At 45.8% G+C, this 21,877-nt stretch overlaps 1 protein-coding gene across 1 annotated transcript in view; it reads left to right on the top strand.

Moving 5' to 3' along the window:
* Positions 1–21,877, top strand: part of LOC122920651 (sodium/calcium exchanger 1-like) — a 120,107-nt gene that overhangs the window by 14,970 nt on the left and 83,260 nt on the right. Inside the window, exon 2 of the mRNA XM_044270318.1 lies at positions 929–2,682. Within this exon, the coding sequence (XP_044126253.1) occupies positions 974–2,682 (1,709 nt within the window). The 5' untranslated portion in view covers positions 929–973. The remainder of the gene's footprint in view (positions 1–928; positions 2,683–21,877) is intronic.

Raw genomic sequence — 21,877 nt, 5'->3', positions numbered from 1 at the left:
ATACATGTATGTCACTGGTCCTTAAGTCACGTCCAGCTGTGACGTACATGTACGGCAAGGGTCCTTAAGGGGTTAAAGGGTGGTATGAGATCATCAAAGCATTTTTGCTTGCTATTTCCAAGAACAGCACCACCCTTTTTGATGGGCTATCCTGTTTTGCAATTCGCCTTTATTAACTTGAATATAGCCTAGCTGCAATACTAAACAAAGATTATGAACAGATGTGGCGCTGTTTCTGTAAGGAAGCAGCCATATTTTGTAAATCTCATACAACATTTTTAATTGCATAATCATTTGGATTTGCCTGTGCCTTAATAAAGTTTGTCTGCAATATCACAACATATACAGGTTTCTATTGATCTGCAGGTAAATCTAAGGCTACTTTCACATCTGTGCTCTTGCTATCCAGCTTTAAGATCCGGCATTGGATCTCAAAACCAAAAGCAAAACACTTGTGTTAGAATAATACAACCAGCTACATCCGTTATGAACGGCTCCAGTTGTATTATATCGAGAAGAAACTCGTTTCCGAAAAAACTGGATCTAGCACCATTGACTTACATGGTTTTTGGTGCCAGATGCGGCTTCTTCAGTTTTCCATGCCATACACAAAAATGCTGCTTGCATCGATTTTGTGTCCGGCATGGGAACGAAACAAACATGTTAGGAAAGCACTCTGGTGCACTCTGTTCCTGTTTGTTCAGTTTTGCCCCCATTGACAATGAATGAGGACAAAACTGAAGTGTTGTGCTGCGGTTTTGAGAGCCTGTGCTGGATCTCTAAACTGGACTGTACAACGCAGATGTGAAAGTAGCCTAATGAGTTTTCATAACTGTATGTCAACTTTTTAATGAAAAGACAGATAGATAGATTAAAGATAAGTACCTTATTTATGTTAGTCACTAACCATTTGTTTTGTTTGTTTTAGGTGATCCGACTTTTCCCCAACCCTCTCTTCCCTTCTTTCTCCACCATGTATTTATTTCTTTTTACCCTCCTGCTCTTCCCTTCAAAACTTGGTGCTTCTACTCCATCTTCAAATGACTCTACTTGTGGACCAAGTCAAAATGAATTGTGCACAGATGGCGTCCTACTGCCTGCATGGCTACCACATCCTCCATCCACTGGAGATCGTGCAGCAAGAGCTATTGTTTACTTTGTGGCACTTGTCTACATGTTCTTGGGAATGTCTATCATAGCTGACCGCTTTATGGCATCCATTGAGGTAATTACTTCACAAGAACGTCGAATCACATTTAGAAGGCCGAATGGAGAGGTGACAGTGACAAGTGTACGCCTCTGGAATGAAACTGTTTCAAACCTTACACTGATGGCACTGGGCTCATCAGCTCCAGAGATTTTGCTTTCCATCATTGAAGTAGTTGGGAGAGGCTTTGAAGCAGGTGACATGGGCCCCAGCACTATCGTTGGCTCAGCTGCTTTTAACATGTTTGTGATTATTGGCATTTGTGTTGTGGTCGTCCCTGACGGTGAGAGTCGCCGCATCCGCCATCCACGTGTATTTGCAGTGACTGCATTTTGGAGTGTCTTTGCTTATGTTTGGCTTTTTCTGATCTTATCCTGGTCATCTCCTGGAGTAGTGGAGGTGTGGGAAGCACTACTGACATTCTTCTTTTTCCCAGTATGTGTCCTACAGGCCTGGCTGGCAGACAGACGTTTGTTATTTTACCGCTACTCAGGACGAAGGGAAGGTCGAGCAAAGTATAGAGCTGGCAAAAGCCGAGGTGTTTTGGTTGGTGCCGAAGATGCAAGTGGTCAAGAGGATGTAGGAGAAATGAGGATGGCTGGTGATGAAAGAGGCATAGATTTGGAAGAGGAAGAGGAAGAAGAACGAAGAGATATGGCCAGAGTATTTAAAGACATGCGTCAACGTTATCCTGGAAAAGACATGGAACAATTGATGGAGTTAGCAAATTACCAGGCCCTTGTACAACAGCAAAAAAGCAGGGCGTTTTATAGGATCCAGGCTACTAGGATGATGATTGGTGCTGGGAATGTACTAAAGAAACATGCAGCAGATCAGGCAAGAAGGGCTTTGACAGATGGTGGTACCAGAGATGGAGAGGGGGGTGGTAGAGGAGAGGAAGGGGAACTCTGGACAGAGGTAGAATTTGAACACACTCACTACCAATGCTTTGAAAATTGTGGAACCGTCAGCGTGTGGGTGTTGTGTAAGAGAGCAGAGGGTGAAGGGACAGTCCAGGTAGACTATAGGACTGAGGATGGAACAGCCAATGCTGGATCAGATTATGAGCTGGCAGAAGGAACTCTTACTTTCCAGCCTGGAGAAAGCAAGAAGGAGATTCGGCTCGGCATCATTGATGATGATGTTTTTGAGGAAGATGAACATTTCTATGTGCAACTAAGCAACCCACGCAGGGCGCGAGGTGTGAGAGATGGTCCAGGGCGCATAAGGTTGGGGACAGGGAGGAGAGCCACAGTGACTATATTTGATGATGATCATGCAGGTATCTTTAGCTTTGAGTCAGGCAGCATGAGAGTGAGTGAAAGTGTAGGTACCATGCGGGCAAAAGTGGTAAGGGGGTCAGGTGCAAGGGGAAAAGTTGTGATACCTTATAGAACCAGTGAGGGTAGTGCAAAGGCTGGAGAAGACTACCTAGCAGTTGGTGGGAAAGTGGAGTTCCAGAATGATGAGACCACGTGAGTATTGAAATGCTATATTTTATTAATATGAATCAGTACTGAAATTCTTCATTTGAATTGGAATATGAGTTACTTCAAATTTGTCAGATCCTGCACTGCTGGCAATAAATTAATATACTGAAGCCCATCCCTCAGTTTTCATAAAACATAAATAAGTGCAATGTTTTATATTTTAGTGGACCCTGTAAGCCTTAAAGGGGTTCTCTAGCTTCAGCAAATGGCATTTATCATGTAGACAAGGTAAATACAAGGCACTTACTAATGTATTGTGATTGTGCATATGTGCCTAGGAGCTGTCCCTCTGTGCCGGCCACCAGAAAGGCCGGTGCTTTTTCCCATAGAGTGCAAGCATGGCCACCACTGCTGGATTGCAGGGTGGTCATAACCATGGAAATGAGAAGGGTATAATGTGACGGAAAAATGAATCAAGCCAGCAAAGGAGGCAATATGGACAATCTTTGTCTACGTGATAAATGCCATTTCCTGAGACAGCCCACTTTATGCTCAGCATCATAGATTTGCACCATAGTGAGCACCTGCAAAAGGGGTTGTGCCCTGTGCAAATGCAAAGTATCTGGAAAAACTCTGATTCTCATGCTGTAACTCTTGTAATGCATGATCAACCACGATGGAAGCATCAATCAGGGAAGGGGGCTGACTGCTTTAAGGCATAACCCTGGATCTTAAAAGGGCCCCTACCCCCAGTTGGAATTGAGGCACTTTAAAGGGATTCTGTCACCTCCCCTCAGCCAAAAAACGATTTAAAAGCAGCCATGCAGCACAGCTTACCTGGATTAGGCTGTGCTCTTTTATCTTGAAATCTGTCCAGCAGTTAGTGCAAAAAACGACTTTGATCGATATGTAAATGTGTCCTGAAGGTGCCCAGAGGGGCGTTTTTTTCTTCTTAGAGAGCCCAGTACCGCCCCTCTTTCAGTGCCCAGCCCGCCTTCCTTGTACTGTCTAACCGCCGCCCCCAGCCTGCCACAGCCTCTCCTGCCTCTCCTCCCCCTCCCTCACGCCGAACGAAGTCTCGCACAGGCGCAGTACCCACTGAGGGCTGCGCCTGTGCGATCATCAGGAGACTGAGGGCGGCAGCTTCATCTTCGTCACTGGGCATGCGCCGAGCCCAGTGACGTCCGATATTAGCTCTTTCCCTCAGTCAGCCTGGTAGGAAGCGCAGAGGATTGCCGATCGGCTGCTGCACCCTGCGCTTTCTCCAGTCTGCCTGCCACAGTGAAGACGGCCAGCGATTTCTTTCCCCACCCTCCCTTCAGGAAAGAAATAAGTATTTGTTGGGGCGAATTAGGTATTATTATATTAAGTAAAGGCAGGCAGACTGGAGAAAGCGCAGGGTGCAGCAGCCGATCGGCAATCCTCTGCGCTTCCTACCAGGCTGACTGAGGGAAAGAGCTAATATCGGACGTCACTGGGCTCGGCGCATGCCCAGTGACGAAGATGAAGCTGCCGCCCTCAGTCTCCTGATGATCGCACAGGCGCAGCCCTCAGTGTGTACTGCTCCTGTGCGAGACTTCGTTCGGCGTGAGGGAGGGGGAGGAGAGGGAGGGGAGGCTGTGGCAGGCTGGGGGCGGCGGTTAGAAAGTACAAGGAAGGCGGGCTGGGCACTGAAAGAGGGGCGGTACTGGGCTCACTAAGAAGAAAAAAACGCCCCTCTGGGCACCTTCAGGACACATTTACATATCGATCAAAGTCGTTTTTTGCACTAACTGCTGGACAGATTTCAAGATAAAAGAGCACAGCCTAATCCAGGTAAGCTGTGCTGCATGGCTGCTTTTAAATCGTTTTTTGGCTGAGGGGAGGTGACAGAATCCCTTTAAAGGGCATCTGTCAGCAGATTTTCACTCATGAAACTGGCTGACCTGTTACATGTGCACTTGGCAGCTGACCAACCTTCTGTGTTGATCCCATAATCATATTTGCCTGCATTGCTAAGAAAAATTATGTTTTATTATGTGCAAATGAGTCTCTAGGAGAGAGGGCAGAGCAGTTGCAGAGAGAGCAGAGCCTCTAGGTGTAATGGCAATGCCCCCATTGCTCCTTGAGGTTCATCTGCATATTTTAAAGCATTTTCCTCTGCAATGCAGGCACATGGGACCAACACAGATGCCTTTAGCTGCCAAGTGCACAAGTCAGCAGGTCAGAAAATTTGATAGGTACAAATCTGCTGACAGACGCCAATTAACATAAGAGAAAATACATATTAAGGGGGACAATTTTGCATCCATATTATGGCAGCAAGTTGTGGCCATGATGGAATTCATGCAGCAGTTATGTGACTTTTTCCCCACCTATATGGAAACATTGTAGCCATGAAGCCCTAACCTAAAAAGATTCCCACCCCATATGCCAAATGGTCATAGAGTAGTAAATCAGAGGTTAGAGGAATAATCCAAGTTTCATATTCACATATAGGAACAGACCTGTCAATCATGCTGAGTTGGGCAGGTAGAAGGCAGAGGAGAGTCTCCCAGAGAACACTTTTTCCCATGCCCATCTATTTTTGGGGAAGATTTATTAATACTCACTGGCAAAAATGGAGCCATGATTCTGATGCAGTTACCTTAGTAAATCAGCCTCTGAAAAAAATATCTGAAAAGCTTTGGTTTGTAGAGTAAAATGTAGTTCATTTATTGTAATTAGGTATCCTGTCGGAATTTCATGCTGCCTGTGGTTAGGGCAACATGAATCTGCAGACAGGTTCTCTTTTTTACAATTAGAAGATAACTCAAAAGTGACAAACAATATGGCTGCTCTTCTATCAAAACGGGATGCTGCAACAAAATAAACGGGCACAAAATTCTGTGAGTAGAAGAAACATAATTACCAAAGTTTGGTTACTGACCCTCATTCTCCTTTACTAATATCTGCTGTAAATGATGTATTAAAATGCTGCAGAGAAAGCTACAGTTGTAAATACAAAGAAGTTAAAAGGATAGATATGGGATTATCGGTATTGATGGATAGGTCATCAATATCACATATCAGATTAGTGGGCGTCCGACACCTGGCACCAGAACTGATCAGCTATTTGCATCAGCTGCCAGCAAGGGAATTAACACAGAGAAGTAAGTACCGCATTGTTTATTTTGTGGCCGTGCTGGATTCCTGCGGCTCAGCTCCTAATTAAAGAAGTTTTCTGGTTACACAAAAACCCACCAGCAGTTAACCTTCGTGCTTTATAGAAGTCGGATGATGAAATTCTGAGTTGTAGTTTTACCACAGCTGGAGTGCCAAGGTTAGCCATCACTGGTCTATAGCATCAGGTCTCTCCCTCTCCTTACCCTCCTAGATCGAATGTCACATTTCCAAGCAGGGTCAGCAGCCTCCTTAGTATTCACTTCCATGCAGGTAATACTAATGAAGCTGTGTTGTATATGGGTTGGGGGAGGGGCCATCTTCCAGCCCATAGACTTTTACTAAAGAAATTATTGAACAGGTCTTCATCAAGATTCGAACCCCAGACCTTCTGTATGTCAAGCAGAAGAGTCACCATTACATTACAGACCTATTCTGTTGTTAGGGGATGCATTTTCTGTGCTGAACCCGGATATACCCATATTTTCACCCAGGCAGCCAGCCTGATGTTGGTTTCATGCTCCGATGCTCTTGTTTGCCCTGCACTGAATCGCGCAGGGCAAGGGCATTTTCAGGAGATCCAGTGACGTTACTGGCACTGATGGGCGGCTTTAGCGCTGCCCTAGCCTGTAAAACGTCTAAATGCCCATTAAATGCTCCGATGCTAACATCAGGGGGGCCAGAGGGGTGAAATTCTGGGTATGTCCGAGTTCAGCTCTGATCCTGGACAACCCTGTTAAAAAAGCTATTTTCTTCATAGGCATAACACTAAATAAATAGCATATTACTGAAATTAAAGGAAAAAAATTGCTCCATCTACCAATCACCATAAATAATATGTTCACTATATTGTACTGCTTATTATGATTACAGGGATACCAGATACTGTTTTGTGTTATTTCATACTAAGGATATTACAAACCTTTAATTGTTTTTGCTTTGTTATTTTTCTTATAACTGTGATTAAATTAGTAAATTTGTAACTTGTAAACCCCAGACCTTCTAGGTAACAGCTGCCTTACCCCCTCCTCTATAGAAAAGCTCTGCTGTGAAGATTGGATTTTTTATGCCTTAGGCTACTTTCACACTTGCGCTTTCCCTTTCCGCTATTGAGATCTGTCATAGCAGCGTTTTTCTGTCCGCGATGTGGGACGGATCCGTCCTCACACACAATGTAAGTCAATGGGGACTGTTGGGCAATATACTCTCTTGCCTAACGTGTCCCTGACACATGATTTCGGTGATCAGCTTGAATTAAGTCTATCCGGTACCGGGAGAATGAATCAGATGAGCACTGAACACGTGTCTAGTTCCAATCCATTCTGTTTATTCATTGCTTGCCAACACTTAATATAGGGTAGGATTGACCCCCTACTACATCCAATCATATGTTAGCATTTACCTTATCATATGGCCTAAATACACGTGAGTTCTGCAATTACAGAAATAGATGGTACATAGTAACAGCAGTTAATCATTCAGGTATAAACATGAGAATGACCTTGTGAAGTAAGGCTGTATAAACAAATGTATGTATGGATTTTCTAAACTGGTCTCCACATCTACAGAGAATGGAAATCTTAGAATAGTGCACTGGCCTGATGCAATCCTAATACACGTTGCTGAATAAAACAAAATGGAGTTACTTATACGCCATCAGGGACGGATCCATTTTCTCTGACACAATAGAAAACAGATCCGTCCCCCATTGACTTACAGTGGTGTTCATAGCAGATCCGTCAGATCCGTCCTATGTTAAAAATAATACGACCCGATGCGTTCATAATGATTGCAGGCTGTTGTATTATCAGAACGGAAGCGTTTTTGCTGATCCATGACGGATCCATCAAAAATGCTGTCGTGAAACTAGCCTTATAGTTTTACTGTTATTTTTTATTGAATATCACAAAACACTATTTGGTATCCCTGTAGTCATAATAACCTGTACAACATTGTGAACATTATATTTATGTAAAGTAAGGTAAGGTAAAGTGTGAATGAAAATGAAGGGGGGGAGGATGCCCATGATTTGCCTGTATTTCCAAAGGCAGTCCTGGATCCAAGCCTGCTTAAAGCCTTGCTGGAAAACCCAACCCTAATACTCAGCACCATTGCTGACATCATGTATACAGGGCAAGGTGCAGGAGAATGAGCAGAACACCACCTAAGAGGCAGTGTGCCCACTGTGCCCCTTTCACAGTAATAATGCCCACTGTGCCCCCTTCATTGTAGTAATGCCCTCTGACTCCATGCCCCCACCATAGTAGAAATGCCCATTGTGCCCCCTTCACATTAGTAATGCCCTCTGTGCCTCCTCCATAGTAGTAATGCCCTCTATGTCCCCTCCATAGTAATAAGGCCCTCTGTATTAAACAACAAAATAAAAAAAACACAGTAACTACTCACCTTGTCCCGTTCCTGAAGCTCACATACCTCTCTTCCCTGCAGGCTCAGATCACTCTGCAGCACTGTGTGTGGGCGGGGGTTATGTAGATTTCCGGCTTGCAGGATCCGCCCCCAGGCTGGCAGCGCGATCTGTGTCCGCTGGCTGAATGGTGGAGCGGGAAGAAGTCTTCCTTCCTTCTATTCAGAGCGCTGCCGGCCTGAAGGAGGGGAGGAGCGCTGGATGATGAGCGGTGAGTGACAGGACCGCAGCTCCCTGTGCTCCAGCAATGAGCTCTTCCATCTGTATTGATAGAAGCGCGCACTGCTTCTGGCACCCCCCTGAGAGCCGATACCCGGGACGGACCGCCACTGCTAAGAGGCAAGGTCACTGATGATGTTGTGTCTCCGGGGCAGAGCCTTACAAGCCTTGCCACTCCTCAGATGTAGATTTGATGTCATTGGGATATGGAACCAACACGGTGAAAATTGGGCATTACAGGTAAACTATAACTATTAGTTTGTGTTGTTTCCTGTCAATTGATGCTGAAAATTGCAAAACCTGAATACCCCTTTAAGTGAATAAAAGCTGATCTGCAGTAACCCAAAACAGCCACTACACACAAGATGGAGCTGTGCCTCTAGCTCCATTATTTGTGTTCGTTCTAGCACCGGAGGCTGCGGCGAACAGATGATACATGGGATGTCAGACCCCCACCAATCTGTTATCGATGACTTGTCCTAAGTCCTAAGTATAGGCAATCTATAACTATAACCCGGAAAACCCCTTTAAATATACAATTTCTTCCAGTGTGGTACAATGTTCTCCTGCTGTACACTACCAGTTACGCGGGTATATTGCTGAGTAGCAGTGCAGCCTCAAAACACACTTTATGATTCAATTTTTTGATACTATAGTTCTGGAGAAAAAAAATGGGAAACTGTCAATAAGCAGGCTAGCTGTGGTTATTTAATAGTATTATGGCTTTGATTTGTATGGCTTGAATGAATGCAAATCAGCACAATAGTATATCAATATTTGATGCTCATATACACACAAGAAATAACCAATATCATTTAAATGTTGATACAATGAAATGTAAAGTTGTAAGGCTGGGATTACACACTGTGGTTGTTGCATGGGACTGATGCCCTTCCACTTGCGGTGCCCACTGCCAGAGTGCAGAGTTTCAGCCTCATAGGGCAGCCGTGACATGTGAGGCTACGTCTACACAACGACATTTGTCGCACTAATGTCGCGCGACAAGATGGATTTTTATGCGACTGTTGCGTCGCAGTCGCAGCATGTTGCATGTTGCAGTGCAACACCACAGACTGCCATTATAAAAATTGTTGCGCGACATTAGTGCGACAAAATGTTGCACTACAAATGTTGCAGTGTAGTTGTGCCCTGTCTGTCGCACAACTTAGGCCTCTTTCACACGGGTGTTGCGGGAAAATGTGCGGGTGCGTTGCGGGAACATGCACGATTTTTCAGCGCAAGTGCAAACGTAATGCGTTTTGCACTTGCATGAGAAAAATCGGCATGTTTGGTACCCAAACCCGAACTTCTTCACAGAAGTTCGGGCTTGGGATCGGTGTTCTGTAGATTGTATTATTTTGCCTTCTAACATGGTTATAAGGGAAAATAATAGCATTCTGAATACAGAATGCATAGTACAATAGCGCTGGAGGGGTTACATTTTTTTTACAAATAATTAAACTCACCTTAATCCACTTGCTCGCGCAGCCCGGCTTCTCTTCTGTCTTCTTTTTTGCTGTGTGCAGGAAAAGGACCTGTGGTGACGTCACTCCGGTCATCACATGGTCCATCACATGATCCATCACCATGGTAAAAGATCATGTGACTGACCATGTGATGACCGGGGTGATGTCCCCACAGGTCCTTTTCCTGCACACAGCAAAAAAGAAGACAGAAGAGAAGCCGGGCTGCGCAAGCAAGTGGATTAAGGCGAGTTTAATTATTATTTATTTTTTAACCCCTCCAGCGCTATTTTACTATGCATTCTGTATTCAGAATGCTATTATTTTCCCTTATAGCCATGTTATAAGGGAAAATAATAATGATCGGGTCTCCATCCCGATCGTCTCCTAGCAACCGTGCGTGAAAATCGCACCACATCCGCACTTGCTTGCGGATGCTTGCGATTTTCACGCAACCCCATTCATTTCTATGGGGCCTGCGTTACGTGAAAAACGTACAAAGAGGAGCATGCTGCGATTTTCACGCAACGCACAAGTGATGCATGAAAATCACCGCTTGTGTGCACAGCCCCATAGAAATGAATGGGTCAGGATTCAGTGCGAGTGCAATGCGTTCAACTCACGCATCGCATCCGCGCGGAATACTCGCCCGTGTGAAAGGGGCCTTACTGTCGCGCGACAAATGTCGTCGTGTAGACGTAGCCTGAACCAGCCTAAGAATTAGTTAAATTAGACACTATTGGAAGCTATTACTGATTGAAAAGATGCAGAACTGCTTGTAGCTACATGCAGACAGGTTTCATAATACGGTATTTGGGTGACATAGGTGCTGGGGGAACCTGCCATAGTGAGATCATGTTAACTGTATACTTTTATAAACGGATCTGTTGTCTTCATACATCAATACAATGCTACCAACCAATGCAGTTAATGAGACTTCCCAGGCAGAATGTGCAATGAGGGCATTTAAGTACCCAGAGCAATGCTTCAGGCAAGCCGACATAAGAAGGTCTGCTGGAACATGAGACAAAACAATCTGATAGAGGGAAGGGAGGAGGGCAGGGGGATAGCATCATCATAAATGTCAAATATCAAGACATACACTTAGCAGACTTCTGTAAACGAGCAAAGGATTTAGACTTTAAAATGGTTAATTGAGCAGCACAAATGTATCGTAATGCTGAGCATGCTCACTCCAGAACCCTATTCCCAGAACCAAGCAGTTCTGTTCAGTGTAAATCTAGAATCATAATTAGGGATCATGCCCATGTGCATGGCCACCGTCCGTCTGCATGCCATTTCTGGATGTAGACCCATCTACTTTAATGGGTCCGTGATCTGCAAGAGACGGTCTGCACCGCAAAAAATAGGACATGTTCTATTTTTTTGCAGTGCAGAGACACAGACTGAAATCCCACGGAAGCGTTTTGTAGTGCGTCCGTTGGCCTCCGCTCTGTGCCTCTGCACCTCCATGTCTTGAGGGTTTGCGGGCCGCAATACAGGCCTGCATGAGCCCTTAAAGGGTTTAAAAAAAAATTATTACATGGATTGGTGATACATAAGTACCTTCTTTTTTATTCCCTGCATAAAACCTACAGTATCCCAGGAAGGTCCAATTGTGTACTTGAAAGGTGCGTCTGGAAGCTACAGCCTCTTTAAATTCATTTGAATTAAAAGTTGTTTCCAGTCTTCAGTGTAAGGTCATCTATTTTATCTATAACATACTACAACAGCAAGGATAGTTCTTCTCTCACCTTACTACATGCATGAGGCTACTTTCACATCTGCGTTTTCCCTTTCCATTATTGAGATCCGTCATAGGACCTCAATACCAGAGGAAAAAGCTTTAATAGTTTTTTTCCCATTCATTGTCAATGGGGACAAAACTGAACTAAAAAGGAGTGCACCAGAATGCGTTGCATTACCATGCCGAACAGAAAAACGCTGCAAGCAGCGGTTTTATATCCAGCATGGGTTGCGGAGCAAGAGGGATCCGGCATGAAACACAATGTAGGTCAATGGTGATACATTTTCTCGGACAAAAAGAAAATAGATCCGACACTCAATGACAATGGTTTCAGTGCCAGATCCATCATGGTTATTTTAGAGATAATACAACTGGATCCTTTCATAACGGATGCAGCCAGTTGTATTATCCTAAGGCCCCTTTCATACGGGCGTTGCGGGAAAATGTGCGGGTGCGTTGCGGGAACACCCGCGATTTTTCCGCGCGAGTGCAAAACATTGTCATGCGTTTTGCACTCTCATGAGAAAAATCGCGCATGCTTGGTACCCAAACCTGAACTTCTTCACAGAAGTTTGGGCTTGGGATCGTTATTCTGTAGATTGTATTATTTTCCCTTATAACATGGTTATAAGGGAAAATAATAGCATTCTGAATACAGAATGCATAGTAAAATAGCGCTGGAGGGGTTAAAAATAAAATAAAAAATAATTTAACTCACCTTAGTCCACTTGTTCACGTAGCCAGCATCTCCTTCTGTCTTCATCTTAGCTTTTTGTAGCAACAAGGACCTTTGGTGATCCATGAGTCATCACATGATCCATCACCATGGTAAAAGATCATGTGATGGATCATGTGATGACCGGAGTGATGTCAGGTCCTGTTCATGTAATTAATGCTCACCCCAGGTCCTGTTCAGCAAAGGAGACAGAAGGAGATGCCGGGCTACGTGGACTAAGGTGAGTTAAATATTTTTTATTTTTTTAACCCCTCCAGCGCCATTTGACTATGCATTCTGTATTCAGAATGCTATTATTTTCCCTTATAACCATGTTGGAAGGGAAAAAAAGAATGATCAGGTCCCCATCCCGATCGTCTCCTAGCAACCGTGCGTGAAAATCGCTCCGCATCCGCACTTGCTTGCGGATGCTTTCCATTTTCACGCAACCCCATTCACTTCTATGGGGCCTGCGTTGCGTGGATTATCGCACCGCAACACACAAAGAGGAGCATGCTGCGATTTTCACGCAACGCATAAGTGATGCGTGAAAATCACCGCTCATGTGAACAGCCCAATAGAAATGAATGGGTCGGTATTCAGTGCGGGTGCAATGCGTTCAACTCACGCATCGCATCCGCGTGGAATACTCTTCGCTGATCTCTGCCAGATCTAGCAAAAACGCAGATGTGAAAGTAGCCTGAGCCAGTGTTCTTATCTCAAATGTGCAGCAGAACGACTGGAAAACTTGTCAGTGATTTGAACAGTTCAGATCCCATGTTTAGAAGAAGACACAACTTGACGCAGCTGCATGAAATATTCTGGTCGTGCACATTTTAGACACATCTAAAAATACTTCAGGTGTCTGGGTGGTTAACATGTCGGACACAATGCGGTAGATTTACTAATCCTGTCTAAATGTAGACAGTGCACACTTAAGCCCGTATTACACTACAGCGTTTACAGAGCAATTATTGGAAACAAGCAGTCATAGGAACTTTCTGATAATTGGTCCATATCATCGCTCCAACGATCAACTGTACATCTTCCAGTGTAATCAGGGTTTTGCTGCCGATAATGAATATGGCTGAACGAAGGAGGAATGATTGCTTTAGCAATTGTTCACCCCATTTAATCTGCATCATGCAGTGTAATAAGCTGATCGACACATTTATTGATGACCGGCGCTCATCCATCCTGAAGATTAGTCTGTGTATGAGAACGTTCACGTGGTCAGGTTTTTCCTGGATCATCAAAGGAGAGAAAGTATACAGAACAGATACAACTTCTTACACTTTACACACAGGTAGTGTAAGGATTGTCCAATTTTATCCCGCTGGCTCAGGCTGGATGATGAATCTGGTGCAGGGACAGACACTTGTGTCTAACTTTATACCTCTATTGGCTGGTTTACTTTGTAAGAAAATTTTGTTAACCCACCACTTCACCCTTCACTTTTCGGTCATACTACCTTGGCAAAAGAGGCACAGAAGATTATTATTTTTGGCTTAATTTTTTTTGTCTAAAATGAGAGATAATTTGTACTACAAATGTGCCAAATTTTGGCACAATTTACCACAGAATTTAGGTGCAGCCACAACTGGAACATAATGTTCACCCTTGTAGATGTAGGGTGAAAGGAGTGAATCTTTTATTATAAAATGCAGTAAAAAAGTCAAATGGGGAGATTTATTATCTCCCATACACCTGAAAATGGACGTTACAAATTCACAAACCATGGGGGTCATTTATTAAGACCACCAATCTTAATAACCCCAGCGCTGGTGTTGGATCCTCCAAGGTTTTGTAGAGGCGCCGGCCTCTACATAACTTTGGTACAGCCACCGCCAGTCTAAATCTATGCCAGCTTCCTTGCTGGGGTATATTTAGATTTTTTTTTTTTTTTTTTTGGTGGCCTGCCCCCTTCTCCCCCCCTTTTTTAGACCTGGGGGAGCAGGTAAAAGTCACAATCTGTGTATACCAAGTGAAAACTGGCATATATGACTTAGTAAATGACCCCCTATGAGCCATATGAGGGCTTACTTTTTGCGGGATAAATGTTTTAAGGGCACCATTTAATTTATCATGTCTGGTATTGGAACCCCTTTGTGGGGTTAAATTGAAAAAAAAAATCCGCCAAGGTTCACTGTACGCTAAAACTGACATGACGTTCTTATTCTGTGACTCAATATGAATACAGCAATACCGAACTTGTATAGTTTTTTTTTTGTTTCACTATTTTTAAGAAAATAAAAACCTTTGAAAAAAATCAAAATTTTCTTTGCATTGCCATTTTGGCCATAACTTTTTTAGATTTTGTTTTTTGCGGGCCGAACTGTAGTTTCTATTAGTACCATTTTATCGGCACGCATGAGTTTGATCACTGTTATAAAAAAAAATGGGGGGGGGGGGGTGGGTAACTACAAAATGGCGAATCGCGTTTTTCATTTTTCTTTTTGTTACGGCATTCACTGTACAGGAATTTAAATAAATATTTTAATAGTTCAGACATTTTAAATTTTTCCATCAACCTCCGCATCCTAGTGTCCCAACAATGTCATCCTGCTACCACTCCCAATACTGTGCCCCTGGTGCTCCCCAATGTCCCAGGTACTATACAGCTAAAAAATAGCGACCCAGTAGACATAATTGGGGTCATTTATCAAACTGGTGTAAAGTAGAACTAGATTTCCAAAAGAGCTGTCAAAAATAAAAGGTGAAATATGATTGGTTGCTACTTTACACCAGTTTGATAAATTACCCCAAATGTCCCTATAGTGTCTACAGGAGTTATAATGTCTCCTAGAGTGCCCCCAGTAATAATAACACCCTATATTGTGCTCCAGGCAATAATCCCTGTATAGTGTCCCCAGAAATAATAGAATTGCCCCTAAAGTGCCTCTACAATAGCAACGCCCCCCCCACACTGCCCCCATATAGTAATTTCCCCCACACTGCCTTGATACAGTAATTTCCCCCACACTGCCCCCACACAGTAGTTTCCCCCACACTGCCCCCCCACAGTGATTTCCCCCACACTGCGCCACACAGTAATTTCCCCCACACTGCGCCACACAGTAATTTCCCCCACACTGCCCCATACAGTAATTCCCCCCACACTGCCCCCATACAGTAGTTTCCCCCACACTGCCCCATGCAGTATTTTTCCCCACACTGTCCCCCACAGTAATTTCCCTCGCACTCCCCCCACACAGTAATTTCTCCCACACTGCCCCATATAGTAATTTGCCCCACACAGTAATTTCCCCAACACTGCCCCATACAGTAGTTTTCCCCACACTGCCCCCATACAGTAGTTTCCCCTACATTTCCCCCATACAGTAGTTTCCTCCACACTACCCCTACAGTAATTTCCCCCACACTGCCCCATATAATAATTTCCCCCACACAGTAATTTCCCCCACATTGCCCCATACAGTAATTTGCCTCACACTTCCCCCCCTACAGTAATTTCCCCAACACTGCTCCCACACAGTAGTTTCCCCTACATTGCCCCATATAGTAATTTGCCCCACATAATAATATCTTGCATAATAATTTTCCCCCACATAGTAATCCCACCCATAATAATTTGCCCCCACAAAGTAATCCCTCCCATAATAATTTGCCCCCACACAGTATTCCACCATAATATTTTGCCACCATACTGCAATTTACCCCCGATGTACTGTCTCTTCACATGTCCTCCTGTGTGTTCCCCCATGTCCCCCAAAGTTGGCTCATAAATTAAAAAGAAAAAAAAACCTTAAAGCTAAATACTCACCTATGTCCGGGTGCGCGATGGCAGGCGCAGGTGCGCGCAATGGCATCAGCACTTCAGCAATGAGCACTTCCATCTGTATTGATAGTAGCGCTCATTGCTTCTGGCACCCCCCTGAGAGGCAGCACCCGGGGTGGACTGCACCCCCCGCCCCCCTCTAGGCACGCCACTGGGTGGCAACAGCATGAGGAGACCACAGAGTGGTGAGGTGGCAGCAGCATGAGGAGACCACAGAGTGGCCGAATGACATAGTGTTTAGGGTGGCAGCAGCATGAGGAAACCACAGAGTGGCCCAGTGACATTGTGGTGAGGTGGCAGCAGTATGGGAGACCACAGAGTGGCCCATTGACATAGTAGTTAGGTGGCAGCAGCACGAGGAGACCACAGAGTGGCCCAGTGACAGAGTGGGAAGGTGGGGGGCAATACCAGTACCAGCTGAAGATGGTGGGTGGCAGTAGGAGCACCTGGTAGCAGGTGTGTGGCATCAGGAGGGTGGAAGCTTCAGAATAGTAGCTGAAGCAGTTAGCCAGAAGAAACAGGTCTCTTTTGTGAAAGTTTAGGTGTGGCACCATGGATGATCTTGTCTGATGCATCAGGCACTGGTGTGTGGAAATCCTGGCTGATCCATGCTTGATTTATCTTCACAAAGGTCAGTTTCTCCACATTTTGGGTGGACAGGCGAGTTCCCCTTGGGGTAACTATGGCCCCCGCCACACTAATCCTGCTTTGATGCCACACAGTTGGTTGGGCAGGAAAGCTTGTCCAAGGCAAACTTGGCCAGTTGCAGTCACAAATCGTGTTTGGCTGCCCAGTAGTCCAGAGGATCTTCATTGTGGGGTGGCAGGGTAAAGTTCTAGTATGCCACAACCTGCTGGTTCAGGTTCTGCTCCATGTCTACCTTCTGCTGCTGGTGAGTAGTCTTTTTGCTAGGCGGGTGAAGAAAACTGCTCATCAGCAACTCTAGACTTAAGTTGCTGCTGATGGAGCTTGTACTGCTCCTGCCCCTCCAGCAGCCATGGCAGTGAAACGTGAGCGCAGAGGACCCCCTCGGTCAGACCTGCATAGGATGTCTCGATAGTAGAAAAAAGGCCCCATTTTGGACCAGTAGTGAGGATCTAACATGGTGCAGAGCCAATAGTAATCCCTCTGCCGAATGGTGATAATTCGGCTGTCACTATGCAAGCAACTAAGCATGCATCGGGCCATTTGCGTAAGTGAATCAGAGGGACTCCCTGCCTCCATGTCCACTGCATACTGCCACAGTGTGTCTGGGTCATCTCTCTCATCTTCCTCATCCCCCTGTAGCTCCTTTGGCTGCTCCTGCTCCTCCTCTCCTGTCACCTGTGTAGAAAAGCCACCCATTTCTCCATGCATTGCTTGTGCTCGAATGTCCTCCTCCTCCACTAGTTCAGCCCCCACAGGGCTCATGTGGCCGTGAAATATAGTTGCCACATCTCCTGTCCCCTGGCCAGCCAGATTTAGCAGCATCTGTTTTAGGACATGAATCAGTGGAATGACATTGTTCATCCCATAGTCCTGGCAACTGACAAATAAAGTGGCCTCCTCAAAGGGCCCAAGCAAACGGCAGGTGTCACGCATGAACTGCCACTGGCTTACATCAAAGTTACACAGGGGAGTACCTCTGTTCTCCTGTATCATCGAGAAATTGTTTATGGCCTTTCTCTTTTCATATAGTCAGTGCAACATATGGAGGGTGGTTCCAACGGGTGGAAACTTGGCATATCAGCAGATGTTTGGGAACGCCATTCTGCTTTTGCCACTCAAGGCGGGTGTGCTTTACAGTGTAAGAGTGGCTGCAGTGCATGCAAACTTTCTAGCCATTTTCAGGATGTCTTCCAGATGGGTGGAAGACTTCAAGAACCTTTTTAATCAGATTGATCAAGTGCGCCATGCAGGGTGGATGGCTTAAAACTCCTTGACGCAGCGCCGACACCATGTTGTTCCTGTAGTCGGTGACCACGGTTCCGATTTTGAGTTGACGAGGAGAAAGCCCAGATTCGATTTCTTGATGAAGGACGCGGAGCAGTTCCTCTTCTGTGTGACTCCGTTCGCCCAGGCAAACTAGGTGCAGAACAGCGTGACACAGCCATGCCCTGCACATGTGGTAGGCTGGAGGAGTACTGTGAATTGTCCCTGCAGTGGAGGCTGAGGACTCGGTGGAGGATGAGGATTCAGAGGGGGACATTGTCGCAGAACCAACAGCGTGAGAATGTGGAGGTGGCAGCGGCGTCACCTGACCAGGTTGCTGGTGTGGCGGGGCAGGAAACACATTTACCCAGTAGCCGTAAAGGACACTGACAGGCTCAAAGACTGGCCTACTTTCTGTTCAACATAGGTGTGCATGTGTCACGGATGGTGTTGCAGAAAACAAGAAGTAACAAATAAAGATCCGACTGACTTGATCCTAAACTAAGGAACAAAAGGGTGAGCCCTATTAAAGCCCTATAGCTCTCCCTGACTGCTCAGCCCATGCAAAGATCTCTGTGATAGAAAGTTGCATGTCCACGTACCTAGACTGAGTGAAACCTGAAAACCCTATGATAGTGAGGGGACACGACCACCGGCTCCCTGCAGTTAATACGGAGGGAGGCAGGGTCACCTAGAATCAAGCCAACAGGAAAACACAAATAAAGGGATAGACTTATCTGAGAAACCAGCAGTAGCAAACTTCTAGCAGTGAGCACAATCCAGGAAGTAGTATAAACCGCAAAGTGAGGCAGTATGGGAGGGATATAAAGGGAGGCAATCACTGCTAATAGATGACAGCTGGGCAAGGGAGAAGAGATGTCAAAGCGAAACCAAAACAAAAGAACATCATGCAAGAGTTACTGAAGAACGTCTGTCAGAACTTCTCAGATATCTGGCGGTGACAGCAGGGCTGGTACTGCCTTTTTCGCAAAGAAATGACGGCTTGGGACTAGTGTTGTGCCTGTTCGGCACGAGCATCGCTATGCTCGGCACATGGCGGACCTCGGCCAAATACCGCATGTGCTCAAGCGCCATGCTTGAGTCTCCTCCCCGCATGTTTCGTGGCTGCTAAGCAGCCAATAAACGTGCAGGTAAGTACTGCCATTATTCTAATGCCACTAGCCATGTTGGCTACTGGCATTACAGTGATTGGCTGGCCAGAACGCGTCATGGGGTGCTCTTTAGCACCCCATGACGCGGCGGTTAGGAAGGGACAGATAGTGTAGGGAGTTTGTGATCGCAATTTATTCAATTTTAAAACGTTTCAAAGACCCAAAAGTCCTTTTAAGGACTATTGTGTGTGGTGGCAGCAATTTAATCTTGAGGATTTCTTTTCTATAGAGGGTGTCTGCAGTGACTTGTGATATCTGTTGAGCAATACCTTCTGTGTGTCAGGGGCAAAGATAGGAAAAATATTAGCAAAAACAATTATATTTTTTCCATAATTTATCCACACTTTGCCTATAAACGGTATCTGCAGTGAATTGTCACATCTGCGCTGCAATAACGTGTGTCAGGGCCAGATATTGGGAAAAATATTAGCGAAAATAATTATATGTTTTTCATAATTTATCCACATTTTTCCTATAAATGGTCCCTTATAACATATAACATTTAATATGAAGAAGGCGAGTATTAAAGGACGGGAAAGTGGCAGTAATGCTGATGGTGCACGCAGACTCCGTGGCCTTGGGTGCAGTGAAACTGTGTCTGCTGCTAGAGCACAAGAAAAATAATCATCCAAGATACCTAGCTTCATGTCCCAGTTTGCAGGGTGGTGCAGGACACCACTTTTGAAGTCAGCCCAGTGCGAGCTGGTGGTCGGTTGGATTGCAGCAGATAGTGCTTCCAGTCGGTTCAGCACCACCCTGTCTTCCACCAGTCCAGTCTTAGTACCCAGGAGTCTGGTCCACACAATCCTCACCCTGATCCTCCTTCCTCCCACCATTTACAGTCTGGCCAAACAAGTGATTCCACACTCAGATATTCCGAGGACCTTTTTGCATCGCCATTAATTGATTTGGCCCTCTCGCCAAGCACGCTTGAAGAGGGACCTGAGATCTTGTGCCCCTATTCCCAACCTCTTGAGCATCCAGAGTCACAAGAACATGACGCTGGGGAACGGCAATTAGTGTTTAATGAGGTGGATAATGATGAGACACAGTTGCCAATGACTGAACCGCAATTACTGTCTCAAGAGGTTGAGGAAGAGGATGACACACAGTTGTCAATCACTGAGGTTGTGGTTAGGTCAACAAATCAGGAGGATGATCAAAGTGAGGAAGTGGAAGAGGAGGTGCTGGACGACGAGGTCACTGACCCATCCTGGGAAGGTGGCAACAAGCCTATCGAGGAGAGCAGTACAGAGGGGGAGGGATCTGCAGCAATGCAACAGGCTGGAAGAGGCAGTGGGGTGGCAAAAGGTAGAAGGCGGGCACCACCGAAGAGGTCCGCAACTGTTCCACGGAGCCCCCCATTGCGTAAATCTCCCTTGCCAAGGGGTAGGTGTTCAGCAGTATGGTGCTTTTTTGAGGAAAGTGGGGACGACAAAAGAATAGTAGTTTGCAACCTGTGCCACACCAAAATGAGCCGGAGTGTGAACACTAGCAACCTCACCACCCTAATGGGTGGGCCGAACGCCTGGGTCCCCAATCTGTGTCTGTGGGTCACACCACTGCCTCCACTTCCTCTGTGTTGCGTGCTGGCCAATCCCCTGTCCAAGACGCAGGCTCAGATGCCTCCCACCCTGCACCTTTACCTTTGCAAGCACCATCAGCAACCACATCCACTTCCCTGTCCCAGTGCAGCGTCCAAATGTCATTCCCCTAGGCATTTGAATGCAAGCACAAATACCCAGCCACAGGCCATTGCACAAAATGCACAGCTTTCCAAATTACTGCCCTGGAAATGTTGCCATTTAGGCTTGTGAACACTGCGGCCTTCCGCATCCTGATGTCGGTGGTCGTCCCTCGTTACGCAGTCCCCAGTCACTACTATTTTGTGTGCCATGCCAGCCTTACGCCAACATGTGTCCCTTAACATCACACGTGCCCTGACCAACGCAGTTACTGGGAAGGTCCACTTAACCACGGACACATGGACAAGTGCTTTCGGCCAGGGATGCTACATTTCCCTGACGGCACACTCGGTGAATGTTGTGGAGGCTGGAAGCGACTCATACCCTGGGAAGGCACAGGTGCTACCGACGCCAAGGATTGCAGGCTCCAATTCCATCAGGGTTTCTGCCACCACCTACATTAGTGGCTCCAACCCCCCACTTCTCCTCCGCCTCCTCCTCCACTTCCACCTCTGAAGTATCCGCGTGCAGCACCAGTCAGTCATTAGTCAGTAGCTGGAAGCAGTGTAGCATTGCAGTGGGGAAGCGGCAACAGGCCCCTGCTGAAGCTAATCTGCCTAGGTGACAAACAGCACACCGCATCAGACCTTTTTTTTATTTTTTTATTTTACTCTTATGTCCCCCATAAGGTCATACTAGACCTCTGGGGGACATTTAACTTTTTTTTCACTATTGATTTCTCCTGTAACTGGGGCTGACATAGTAGCCCCAGTTACAGGGTAAATACACCCCCCACAGAGGCTTTACAGCACTATACATCGCTGTACAGCCTCAGTGCAGGGCTGATCGAGGTCTGTAGAAGACCCGACAGCTCCTGCACTCTCCCAACCTGCTCTGAAGCTGCACAATTAGCGTGCAGCTGCGATCTCTGAATGGACGTTCAGAAACGTCCATTCAGAGATA

The sequence above is a fragment of the Bufo gargarizans genome, chromosome 10, assembly GCF_014858855.1.
Source record: "Bufo gargarizans isolate SCDJY-AF-19 chromosome 10, ASM1485885v1, whole genome shotgun sequence".
Classification (NCBI taxonomy): domain Eukaryota; kingdom Metazoa; phylum Chordata; class Amphibia; order Anura; family Bufonidae; genus Bufo; species Bufo gargarizans.
Note: the sequence above shows the minus strand (reverse complement) of the source record. Positions and strands in the feature narration are given on the sequence as shown.